At 41.4% G+C, this 12,674-nt stretch overlaps 1 protein-coding gene across 2 annotated transcripts in view; it reads right to left on the bottom strand.

The window, feature by feature from the left end:
* Window positions 1–12,674, bottom strand: part of LOC110524859 (phosphatidylinositol 3,4,5-trisphosphate 5-phosphatase 1) — a 45,134-nt gene that overhangs the window by 19,320 nt on the left and 13,140 nt on the right. For both annotated transcript variants that reach the window (XM_036978951.1, XM_036978952.1), the window contains exons 6-15: window positions 11,835–11,925; window positions 9,273–9,350; window positions 8,836–8,913; window positions 5,904–6,027; window positions 5,650–5,753; window positions 5,463–5,565; window positions 4,670–4,866; window positions 4,068–4,185; window positions 3,218–3,314; window positions 1,639–1,777 (exon numbers count right to left, since the gene is read on the bottom strand). In XM_036978951.1, coding sequence (XP_036834846.1) covers window positions 1,639–1,777; window positions 3,218–3,314; window positions 4,068–4,185; window positions 4,670–4,866; window positions 5,463–5,565; window positions 5,650–5,753; window positions 5,904–6,027; window positions 8,836–8,913; window positions 9,273–9,350; window positions 11,835–11,925 — 1,129 coding nt within the window. The remainder of the gene's footprint in view (window positions 1–1,638; window positions 1,778–3,217; window positions 3,315–4,067; window positions 4,186–4,669; window positions 4,867–5,462; window positions 5,566–5,649; window positions 5,754–5,903; window positions 6,028–8,835; window positions 8,914–9,272; window positions 9,351–11,834; window positions 11,926–12,674) is intronic.

The following is a 12,674-nucleotide window of genomic DNA, read 5'->3' as shown; positions in this document are numbered from 1 at the left end:
GCACCAAATAAGGGCGCCATTTTGGATGCCTAAGTCAAAAGTAGTGCACCAGATAAGGGCGCCATTTTGGATGCATATGTCAAAAGCAGTGCACCAAATAAGGGCGCCATTTTGGATGCATATGTCAAAAGCAGTGTACCAAATAATAGCGCCATTTTGGATGCCTAAGTCAAAAGTAGTGCACCAAATAAGGGCGCCATTTTGGATGCATATGTCAAAAGCAGTGCACCAAATAAGGGCGCCATTTTGGATGCCTAAGTCAAAAGTAGTGCACCAAATAAGGGCGCCATTTTGGATGCCTAAGTCAAAAGTAGTGCACCAAATAAGGGCGCCATTTTGGATGCCTAAGTCAAAAGTAGTGCACCAAATAAGGGCGCCATTTTGGATGCCTAAGTCAAAAGCAGTGCACCAAATAAGGGCGCCATTTTGGATGCCTAAGTCAAAAGTAGTGCACCAAATAAGGGCGCCATTTTGGATGCCTAAGTCAAAAGCAGTGCACCAAATAAGGGCGCCATTTTGGATGCCTAAGTCAAAAGTAGTGCACCAAATAAGGGCGCCATTTTGGATGCCTAAGTCAAAAGCAGTGCACCAAATAAGGGCGCCATTTTGGATGCCTAAGTCAAAAGTAGTGCACCAAATAAGGGCGCCATTTTGGATGCCTAAGTCAAAAGTAGTGCACCAAATAAGGGCGCCATTTTGGATGCCTAAGTCAAAAGCAGTGCACCAAATAAGGGCGCCATTTTGGATGCCTAAGTCAAAAGTAGTGCACCAAATAAGGGCGCCATTTTGGATGCCTAAGTCAAAAGCAGTGCACCAAATAAGGGCGCCATTTTGGATGCCTAAGTCAAAAGTAGTGCACCAAATAAGGGCGCCATTTTGGATGCCTAAGTCAAAAGTAGTGCACCAAATAAGGGCGCCATTTTGGATGCATATGTCAAAAGCAGTGCACCAAATAAGGGCGCCATTTAGGATACGGCCACTGTTTCATGCACCAGACGTTCTGTCCTCCACGTTCTGCTAACCAGTGGCCAAGTAACAACTTGTTCTCTGTTTCGTAACACGTTCAAGAAGCACGTTGACAGAAATCACTTGTTGGTTACACTGACACTATTACACAAAGCAGGTTTCCATCCAACCTTTTCATGTAAATATATATTGGGTACATGGGAAGTTAACCATAAAAATGTGTTTTTTATGTGCACTATGTCTCCACGCATAGTCCTCTATCTGCAACAAGTCAATTGGATGGAAACACATCTATGTTGGGAAAAATACGGATAATTATTGTTTTTATGCTGATTTTTAGAATATTTGTAAGAAAATCTGTCACTAATTGGATGGAAACCTAGCTACTGACATTAATTCCTCTCAGTATTATCTCCACTTTTTGTAATACTGTCACGATCTCAGTAAGAGAAGACTACGTTGAGTGTTGTTGATACTGTAAGCAACCTTAACCCAACACCAACTTGTCAAAAGGTTTGGATCTCCTGGTGTAACGGTTAAGGTGTTTGGGTTGACGGCCGCTGGACCCTGGGGTTTGAGTCCCGGTTGGGCTACCCCCCCACCCCCCAGAATTAGCTACAATACAATCTCCCCATCCAATAGTAACTAACTGCTTAACTAAGTATAACTTACTGTGGATGGCAGTTCGATTCGATAATTCAGATCCCCAAACCAGAACAGATGAGTGAATCGATGTGTGATGTCAAAGGGATTCAGTTTCTTATCTCCAAGATTAAGAAAGCGTAGGATGCTGACGTAATTCTGGTTGCGTCTGGCAAGAGAACAAATGTTGAGGAATTAAATGTCTTGTTTCAAGTTGAGATATGGTGTTTTCTTTCCTCACGTTTAGCTATTTATTTTTGCAATATGCAGACTCACATCTTCATGTTTCTCTATTCATCAAACAGAAACGAACATAAAATAATTCCATTCATTTGTATGGGTTAGATTTAGACGAATTCCATGACACTTGTAGGGGGGTCGTAGAGAAAAACGGAGAGCAGCATCTTGTTCGTGAGGGTCTATCCTCTCTACAGTGGGGTCACAATAGTTTGTTACCCAAACGGTTCAGATGCAACAGACAAACATGGACATATCAGCATTATCGACTTCAGACAAGTCTCGTGGGGCTTGTGGGGGGGGGGGGGGGGGGTCAAAGAGCAAAACGTAGAACACCATCGTGTTCCCGAGAGTCTCCCCTGTCTATAGAGGGGTCAGATTAGTTCAGGTGCTACAGAGGTTTTCGTGAGAATACCTATTTTCGGGATGTCTACTGGTTTGACAAACAGCGCCCGTAGCGCTGCCACTATCCACCGCAGATGTGGAAAGGGGCGACATCGGAGAATGCAGTGGATTGAGATTCTACTGGTTTGACAAACAGGTATCTCTACTGGTCTGGTATCTCTACTGGTTTGACAAACAGGTATCTCTACTGGTCTGGTATCTCTACTGGTTTGACAAACAGGTATCTCTACTGGTCTGGTATCTCTACTGGTTTGACAAACAGGTATCTCTACTGGTCTGGTATCTCTACTGGTTTGACAAACAGGTATCTCTACTGGTCTGGTATCTCTACTGGTTTGACAAACAGGTATCTCTACTGGTCTGGTATCTCTACTGGTTTGACAAACAGGTATCTCTACTGGTCTGGTATCTCTACTGGTTTGACAAACAGGTATCTCTATTGTTTTAACTGACGGATTTAGATTGACCCACCGATGCGTCAATAGACTCTCGGGGGGTTTTAAAACCTACTCAGGAAATAGAGCAGACAGACCACAAATACCATTCTAAACAATACTGGAGTGTAAACAGAACAAAACTCCTAAGAGTTTAGATACATTTTGAGGAGATGTTAATTAAATGTACTGATATTGTGCCAGTGGAATACATTTTGTATTTTTTATTAAATCTTTCCATGTATTACTCAATGCAAGACAATTGAGAGTAGTTCTGGTGAGATATATACCACATTTAAATGGTCTGTTTTTATTTGGTCATTTTAAATCCCAAATCTCTGTACCTACTGAGATTTATGTCTGTGAAATTAATACACTTTTTTAATTTAATGCCATTTAGCTTTCTGGTTCCTAGGGGGTCAGGAGTTCTGGGAAAACATGGAAATTGTCTACATTTGACACAGCTATTCAGTATAGGATTTTTATATTCTGAAAATTATTTTTCAACTATTTTTTTGATCCCTGCAGCTCACCTGATCTTCTTCTCGCTGCCTGAGGTCAGGTGACTGTTAACGAAGCCAAAGGAAGTACCGTTGAACATGAAGGACACACCCACTGCACCCTTATTTCCTGGAAAAACAAAAATAAAATGGACGGATGTATCTTTGATCAAAGGGCCCGTTTCCCGGACACAGATTAAGGTTAGTCCTGGACTAAAAAGCCATTTCAAAGAGTATTCTGCATTGAGCAAGCTTTTTAATCCAGGACTAGCTATAATCTATGTCTGGGAGACAGTGAGCTGATGGGACTGCAGTGAGTTGATGGGACTGCAGTGAGTTGATGGGACTGCAGTGTGTTGATGGGACTGCAGTGTGTTGATGGGACTGCAGTGAGCTGATGGGACTGCAGTGAGTTGATGGGACTGCAGTGAGCTGATGGGACTGCAGTGTGTTGATGGGAGTGCAGTGCGCTGATGGGACTGCAGTGAGTTGATGGGACTGCAGTGAGCTGATGGGACTGCAGTGAGCTGATGGGACTGCAGTGAGTTGATGGGACTGCCGTGAGTTGATGGGACTGCAGTGAGCTGATGGGACTGCAGTGAGTTGATGGGACTGCAGTGAGTTGATGGGACTGCAGTGAGTTGATGGGACTGCAGTGTGATGATGGGACTGCAGTGAGCTGATGGGACTGCAGTGAGCTGAGGGGACTGCAGTGTGTTGATGGGACTGCAGTGAGTTGATGGGACTGCAGTGTGTTGATGGGACTGCAGTGTGTTGATGGGACTGCAGTGTGTTGATGGGACTGCAGTGAGTTGATGGGACTGCAGTGACCCGATGGGACTGCAGTGTGTTGATGGGACTGCAGTGAGCTGATCGGACTTACCCAAAGCGTTGGCGATCCCTGTCTTGACGCTGTCTGAGAAGATGTGTGAGATTCTGTTCTCGTGCTCAGGCTTGGCTAGCACAACGATCCGGATGTTCCATAGGGTCTGGGTGGCTATCTGAACAAAATTAAAACACATAATAGTGATACCTTGACCATTCCTTATGGTCGACTCTATTACAATCTGACAAACTATATTTAAACGGGCCACTGTGATTTGTAATGTAACCCAACCTCAAACCAGTGTAGGAATAAGGAGATCCTTTAAGGGTGGGTTTACTGGACTCAGATTAAGCCTTGTCCTACACTGAAAAGCTTGCTCCATGGAGAATCTCTATTGAAAGTGCTCTTTAGTTCAGGTCCAGGCTTCATTTATTGTATGTCTGGGAAACTGGCCCTGAGTGTTGAGACTGAGACACTGGCTCTGAGTGTTGAGACTGAGACACTGGCCCTATCTCAAATCCTCTTCCCTCGATTCCTCAAATCCTATCCCTTGCCTCCTCAACCGTACTGGAGGAGAACATCCAAGGTCCCTCCCCTCAGGCCTTCTTCTCCAATTGGTGCAAGGAATCATGAAAATACTAATTGAGATAGTAACTGACTTGTTTGAAGCTGATGTTGGTGGTTCCTCTCAAGGCACTTTTCAGTGTGTCTATCCACTCCTTCTCCCCCAGGGGATCTTCCTGAGTCCCGAACACATAGATGTCATGAGGAATGTGATCGGCCGTGTCGTCCCTGGTCTTGCCCTGACCCTTACACTGGAACCAAGATGCAATGCTGTGTGGGGGGCTGGCGTTCCCTTGGGAGAGACAATGATCAATCAGTCAATCAATCAATATCTTTTTTTATTTCAAATAGGAAATGTGTAGCTAGTTGTTGAGTCATTCAGCAAAACAATTATCCACTGAGTTAAAAAAAAATAACAGCAATATTGATATTGATCAATGGGCGATTCCATCTCAGCGTGGGCCCCAAAAACATTTTTGGTATCCGAGATTGTTCTGGCAATTCTCACATAGAAACTTCATTGTGAAGAAGGATGTTTCACATTATTTTTTACATTTGTTTCACAAAAAAAGACCCTATGATCTGTGAAGCGTAATTGATACAGACAACATCTTAAGAGTCATTATACTCCTTATGGTGTTCTCTATCCCATAGAGCCAGGCGGAGAGAGGATGCCCGTTGTCACAGTTCCAAGACCAGCCCTACGTGTCTGGCTAATCCTACATCAATGACGTGGGTGGATCTCAAAACTGAACCTGGATCAGCGTTAACTAGCAATGATATCCTTCGCCACCGTCGTCTTTTATTTATTAGAAACCAACTATAACACTATGTAAAATGTTCTATCTATTCTAGGTAAAAGGTAGACATTGAAGGCGGCCATTTTACCCATATTCCAGGTGCCAACGAATACCGTGATCATATCTGGCTCAGGCTTGTCCGAGTGTTTGTTCTTCATCTGCTGAAGGAGTTGACAGAACCCCTCTCTTTTCTGGTGACACACAGACAGACGTCAGAAGGGACACCGCACAGATAACATGAAAACGTAGCACCAAAGAACTTAGGAGGTCTTTACCTTTGTGTCGTCGAAGACAAACTCTTTCCTCAGAGTTTTCTCCTTCTCTGTTTCCAGCATGATCACCAGCTTGGCAACCTTCTGGGATTTCACGAGCTGTAAGACTTGACATGACATAGATTAGACCTATGACACTACTAAGTAGAATACTATATAGGGAATTAGGTGCCGTTTGGGACAAGGACTTAGATACAATACAGAATGTAAAATATAAATACAATTCTCTGGGATTTTATCATGAATAGAGTACTGACTTTTATTGTGAACAAAGTATTTGTCTTCTGGCCCATCTTTATACTTCTTGAAGTAGATCTTCCCAGTTTCCACATCCACCTTGAGGAACATCTTGGTTGTGAGACCAAGCAACTCTGATTTGACCTGTAAAAGAAGACCACGACCTCACAAGTTCACAAAAGAAACCTGTCCTGCAATTAAACCGTGCAAAGAACATTTGAAGAGAATCGTTCCAAAACGTTACATCCACAAATTTTTGCACATTTTGTTTAAATTATTATTTTTTAAATCTGAAATAATTCCTACGGGTACCTTCGTGTGCCTACGGGTGTCTACGGGTACCTTCGTGTGTAGAATATGACTGTTCCCACATGTTTTATTCATATGTTTAATGTGTATTAAAACAGGGTTTGGTTGTTCGTATCCTGTGATGTGGTTGTGTGGTCTAGCTATCTTCAGATGAATGAACTGTAAGTCGCTCTGGATAAGAGAATCTGCTGAAAATACTCACATGTTAAATGTAAATATTTTACATACAGATCTCATATTACTGTATTGATTAATTGTAGAAAAACTATATATACATATATATATATATATATATATATATATATATAGAACTGTACAAATGATATGTATATATATATATATACACACTGATGTAACAAATCATTTGTACAGTTCTTTAAATAAATTAAAAAATTGTCACATGACTGTGTAAAACCTAGCAGTACTACTTATTCCTCTGAGAGTGAGGCAGATATATATTATTACTGTGTAAAACCTAGCAGTACTACTGATTCCTCTGAGAGTGAGGCAGATATTTAGCATTTAGCAGTAAAACATGATTATTTGTCTCTCTGAAATGAAACCATCAAGTGATTTAGATTTTAAACAAATACATGTCTGTCATTGAACAACCCCCCATGCCATGATTTGATAGTGTATATAAAACACACCATTCTCTCATCATTTCTTTAAACATTAAAAGCCAATTTTCCAACATTTCTGAAAATGGATATATAGCGTTTTGGAATAAAACCTAATTTGAAGTTTACTCAGGGCAAACAACTGCCCCCTCTCATTGAAGCCACAGAAGTCCAAAGCGGACCACAGTACTGCAGACATTGTTAGCAAAAAAAAAAAAAACAGGATACCCCATTGTAGCGAATGTGAAAATAAATGTTTTTGTGGTCAATCTTCGTGGTAAAAAAAAACATTCAGATGACAATCATGTTACCGATAATTACTCCTATTACACCATATGCATGCCCTTAAACAAGAAGTATGATTACCCATAATTACTCCTATTACACCATATGCATGCCCTTAAACAAGAAGTGTGATTACCCATAATTACTCCTATTACACCATATGCATGCCCTTAAACAAGAAGTGTGATTACCCATAATTACTCCTATTACACCATATGCATGCCCTTAAACAAGAAGTGTGATTACCCATAATTACTCCTATTACACCATATGCATGCCCTTAAACAAGAAGTATGATTACCCATAATTACTCCTATTACACCATATGCATGCCCTTAAACAAGAAGTATGATTACCCATAATTACTCCTATTACACCATATGCATGCCCTTAAACAAGAAGTGTGATTACCCATAATTACTCCTATTACACCATATGCATGCCCTTAAACAAGAAGTATGATTACCCATAATTACTCCTATTACACCATATGCATGCCCTTAAACAAGAAGTGTGATTACCCATAATTACTCCTATTACACCATATGCATGCCCTTAAACAAGAAGTATGATTACCCATAATTACTCCTATTACACCATATGCATGCCCTTAAACAAGAAGTATGATTACCCATAATTACTCCTATTACACCATATGCATGCCCTTAAACAAGAAGTGTGATTACCCATAATTACTCCTATTACACCATATGCATGCCCTTAAACAAGAAGTATGATTACCCATAATTACTCCTATTACACCATATGCATGCCCTTAAACAAGAAGTGTGATTACCCATAATTACTCCTATTACACCATATGCATGCCCTTAAACAAGAAGTGTGATTACCCATAATTACTCCTATTACACCATATGCATGCCCTTAAACAAGAAGTATGATTACCCATAATTACTCCTATTACACCATATGCATGCCCTTAAACAAGAAGTATGATTTAGCTGCTATGGTCAGCCTGCATTACTACGGTTGGCCTTCAACTTGATACTCAATGAGAGGGGGCAGAGCTAGCCTGCATTACCACGGTTGGCCTTCAACTTGATACTCAATGAGAGGGGGCAGAGCTAGCCTGCATTACCACGGTTGGCCTTCAACTTGATACTCAATGAGAGGGGGCAGAGCTAGCCTGCATTACTACGGTTGGCCTTCAACTTGATACTCAATAAGAGGGGGCAGAGCTAGCCTGCATTACCACGGTTGGCCTTCAACTTGATACTCAATGAGAGGGGGCAGAGCTAGCCTGCATTACCACGGTTGGCCTTCAACTTGATACTCAATGAGAGGGGGCAGAGCTAGCCTGCATTACCACGGTTGGCCTTCAACTTGATACTCAATGAGAGGGGGCAGAGCTAGCCTGCATTACCACGGTTGGCCTTCAACTTGATACTCAATGAGAGGGGGCAGAGCTAGCCTGCATTACCACGGTTGGCCTTCAACTTGATACTCAATGAGAGGGGGCAGAGCTAGCCTGGAGCTAGCTGCGCATGTAATGTAGAGTATCAATGGTATGATTTCCTTGGCTTCACATTAATGGTGTCACATGGTCAATGCCTTTGTTCATTCAAATACACTCAATGAGTTTACCCCAATGATAATTGAGAGAAATCCCTTTGTTTCAGTCAAGTTTCTTTCTAAATCTGGCCTTTTGATATGTCATAAAGTTATGAAAATGCCTCTTGGCTATTGTATCTTTTATTATTTTTTATAGCTCACTTACTTCAAATGTAATAGGTGGTATTAGAGACCTTCTGTGGCCTCCGTCGTATCCAGCCCACTCAAACACGGCTGTTTTGGCCTGAAAAAAGGGAACTACAGTATTTGAAGGGGACTTCCTCACAACTGTGTTTTTACCCTGGTCGGGGTAAGTCAACATGACACAGGAAAGACGTTTCAGCATCTCAGAGGTCACCTACACCAGGGTCACTTAGAGATTGATAGATATAGAAAATGGATGAGCTTGGTGCAACAAAAAATAAAATTGAATAACGTTTTAATTTTCGAATATGATTTTCTTCCCAAATGAAACCCTATTCCCTTATATATAGTGTGTTACTTTTGGCCAGAGCCCTATGGGCCCTATAGTAGTGCACTATATAGGGAATAGGGTGCAATTTGGGACAGGTCCTAGGGTTTAGAATGGTGTTAAAACATTACCTTCTCTTCTATGGAGTAGAGCAGTTTGGTCAGTTGTTCCAGCCTGAAGGACACAGACTGGTCGGAATCTGCTGACACCTAGAAATTAAAACAGAAACGTGATGTGAATTAGACACTTAAAGAGACAACATAATTCATTTTAAACCAACTACTGGAAACATGATATCATATTCTATTGATAGGCAGAGTGTCTATGTCTGCAGAATAAACCAAGAAAAGGGCAGAGTGTCTATTTCTGCAGAAAAACCCAAGAAAAGTGCAGACTACACTATAGTAGAATAGAGCAGAGGTAGACTACAGTACACTATAGTAGAATAGAGCAGAGGTAGACTACAGTACACTATAGTAGAATAGAGCAGAGGTAGACTACAGTACACTATAGTAGAATAGAGCAGAGGTAGACTACAGTACACTATAGTAGAATAGAGCAGAGGTAGACTACAGTACACTATAGTAGAATAGAGCAGAGGTAGACTACAGTACACTATAGTAGAATAGAGCAGAGGTAGACTACAGTACACTATAGTAGAATAGAGCAGAGGTAGACTACAGTACACTATAGTAGAATAGAGCAGAGGTAGACTACAGTACACTACAGTAGAATAGAGCAGAGGTAGACTACAGTACACTATAGTAGAATAGAGCAGAGGTAGACTACAGTACACTATAGTAGAATAGAGCAGAGGCAGACTACAGTACACCATAGTAGAATAGAGCAGAGGTAGACTACACTACAGTAGAATAGAGCAGAGGTAGACTACAGTACACTATAGTAGAATAGAGCAGAGGTAGACTACAGTACACTACAGTAGAATAGAGCAGAGGTAGACTACAGTACACTATAGTAGAATAGAGCAGAGGTAGACTACAGTACACTATAGTAGAATAGAGCAGAGGTAGACTACAGTACACTATAGTAGAATAGAGCAGAGGTAGACTACACTACAGTAGAATAGAGCAGAGGTAGACTACAGTACACTATAGTAGAATAGAGCAGAGGTAGACTACAGTACACTACAGTAGAATAGAGCAGAGGTAGACTACAGTACACTACAGTAGAATAGAGCAGAGGTAGACTACAGTACACTATAGTAGAATAGAGCAGAGGTAGACTACAGGACACTATAGTAGAATAGAGCAGAGGTAGACTACACTACAGTAGAATAGAGCAGAGGCAGACTACACTACAGTAGAATAGAGCAGAGGTAGACTACACTATAGTAGAATAGAGCAGAGGCAGACTACACTACAGTAGAATAGAGCAGAGGTAGACTACAGGGCACTATAGTAGAATAGAGCAGAGGTAGACTACAGGACACTACAGTAGAATAGAGCAGAGGTAGACTACACTACAGTAGAATAGAGCAGAGGCAGACTACAGTACACTACAGTAGAATAGAGCAGAGGTAGACTACAGGACACTACAGTAGAATAGAGCAGAGGTAGACTACAGTACACTATAGTAGAATAGAGCAGAGGAAGACTACAGTACACTACAGTAGAATAGAGCAGAGGAAGACTACAGGACACTATAGTAGAATAGAGCAGAGGTAGACTACAGTACACTACAGTAGAATAGAGCAGAGGTAGACTACAGTACACTATAGTAGAATAGATCAGAGGTAGACTACACTACAGTAGAATAGAGCAGAGGTAGACTACACTATAGTAGAATAGAGCAGAGGTAGACTACAGTACACTACAGTAGAATAGAGCAGAGGTAGACTACAGTACACTACAGTAGAATAGAGCAGAGGTAGACTACATTACACTACAGTAGAATAGAGCAGAGGTAGACTACAGTACACTATAGTAGAATAGAGCAGAGGTAGACTACAGTACACTATAGTAGAATAGAGCAGAGGTAGACTACAGGACACTATAGTAGAATAGAGCAGAGGTAGACTACACTACACTACAGTAGAATAGAGCAGAGGTAGACTACAGTACACTACAGTAGAATAGAGCAGAGGTAGACTACAGTACACTATAGTAGAATAGAGCAGAGGTAGACTACAGGACACTATAGTAGAATAGAGCAGAGGTAGACTACAGTACACTACAGTAGAATAGAGCAGAGGTAGACTACACTACAGTAGAATAGAGCAGAGGTAGACTACAGTACACTACAGTAGAATAGAGCAGAGGTAGACTACAGGACACTACAGTAGAATAGAGCAGAGGTAGACTACAGTACACTATAGTAGAATAGAGCAGAGGTAGACTACAGTACACTATAGTAGAATAGAGCAGAGGTAGACTACAGGACACTACACTACAATGTTAAACTAAAACATCAGAGAACCTTCAGCAACATTCAGCTTTAATATAATAGCAACCTGCAATCACGCATCTACAACCAGGAAGCGCTACGTCTCATTTTAACAGAAAGACCAAGATCCTCTCCAATAAGAGCTCGCACCGACCCATTTCCTAATTGAGTGTTATTAACGGTAAACCGATTCCGTCTCCAATGCAGTTAAAAACCGTCTCTTTACTGAATGTTGACGTTCAAACGTCTGATTAAAAAAAAAAAAGTGAATATGAATAATGTCCACCTACCTGAGTCCTCAGACGTCCGATCCCTGGGGCCAGCTGCTGGTCCAGAAGCCTCTGAAAGGTCTCCAGAGTGGGCAGGGTACGGGAGATCTCGCTGGTACAACCAATAGGAGCATAGCAATTGTTTTAATGCTGTTTACCAGGGTTTATGGGGGTCAATTTCAATTCAGTTTCCATCCCTAATTGGCTGAACGAATTAAATGGACCCCGAAACCGACTGAGATCTCACTGACACCATTATAGGAGTACAGAAATGTTCTTGCATTTGACAAGGGACAATTAAACACTGTTCATAGTGAAAGCCAAGTAATATACATGTTGCAGAAGCAGCTACTGTCCGTCAGTACTGTGTACCTGTTCAGTTGTTTACAGTACTGTGTACCTGTTCAGTTGTTTACAGTACTGTGTACCTGTTCAGTTGTTTACAGTACTGTGTACCTGTTCAGTTGTTTACAGTACTGTGTACCTGTTCAGTTGTTTACAGTACTGCGTACCTGTTCAGTTGTTTACAGTACTGCGTACCTGTTCAGTTGTTTACAGTACTGCGTACCTGTTCAGTTGTTTACAGTACTGTGTACCTGTTCAGTTGTTTACAGTACTGTGTACCTGTTCAGTTGTTTACAGTACTGTGTACCTGTTCAGTTGTTTACAGTACCGTGTACCTGTTCAGTTGTTTACAGTACTGTGTACCTGTTCAGTTGTTTACAGTACTGTGTACCTGTTCAGTTGTTTACAGTACTGTGTACCTGTTCAGTTGTTTACAGTACTGTGTACCTGTTCAGTTGTTTACAGTACTGCGTACCTGTTCAGTTGTTTACAGTACTGCGTACCTGTTCAGTTGTT

This window comes from Oncorhynchus mykiss, chromosome 5 (genome assembly GCF_013265735.2).
Source record: "Oncorhynchus mykiss isolate Arlee chromosome 5, USDA_OmykA_1.1, whole genome shotgun sequence".
Lineage (NCBI taxonomy): Eukaryota > Metazoa > Chordata > Actinopteri > Salmoniformes > Salmonidae > Oncorhynchus > Oncorhynchus mykiss.
Note: the sequence above shows the minus strand (reverse complement) of the source record. Positions and strands in the feature narration are given on the sequence as shown.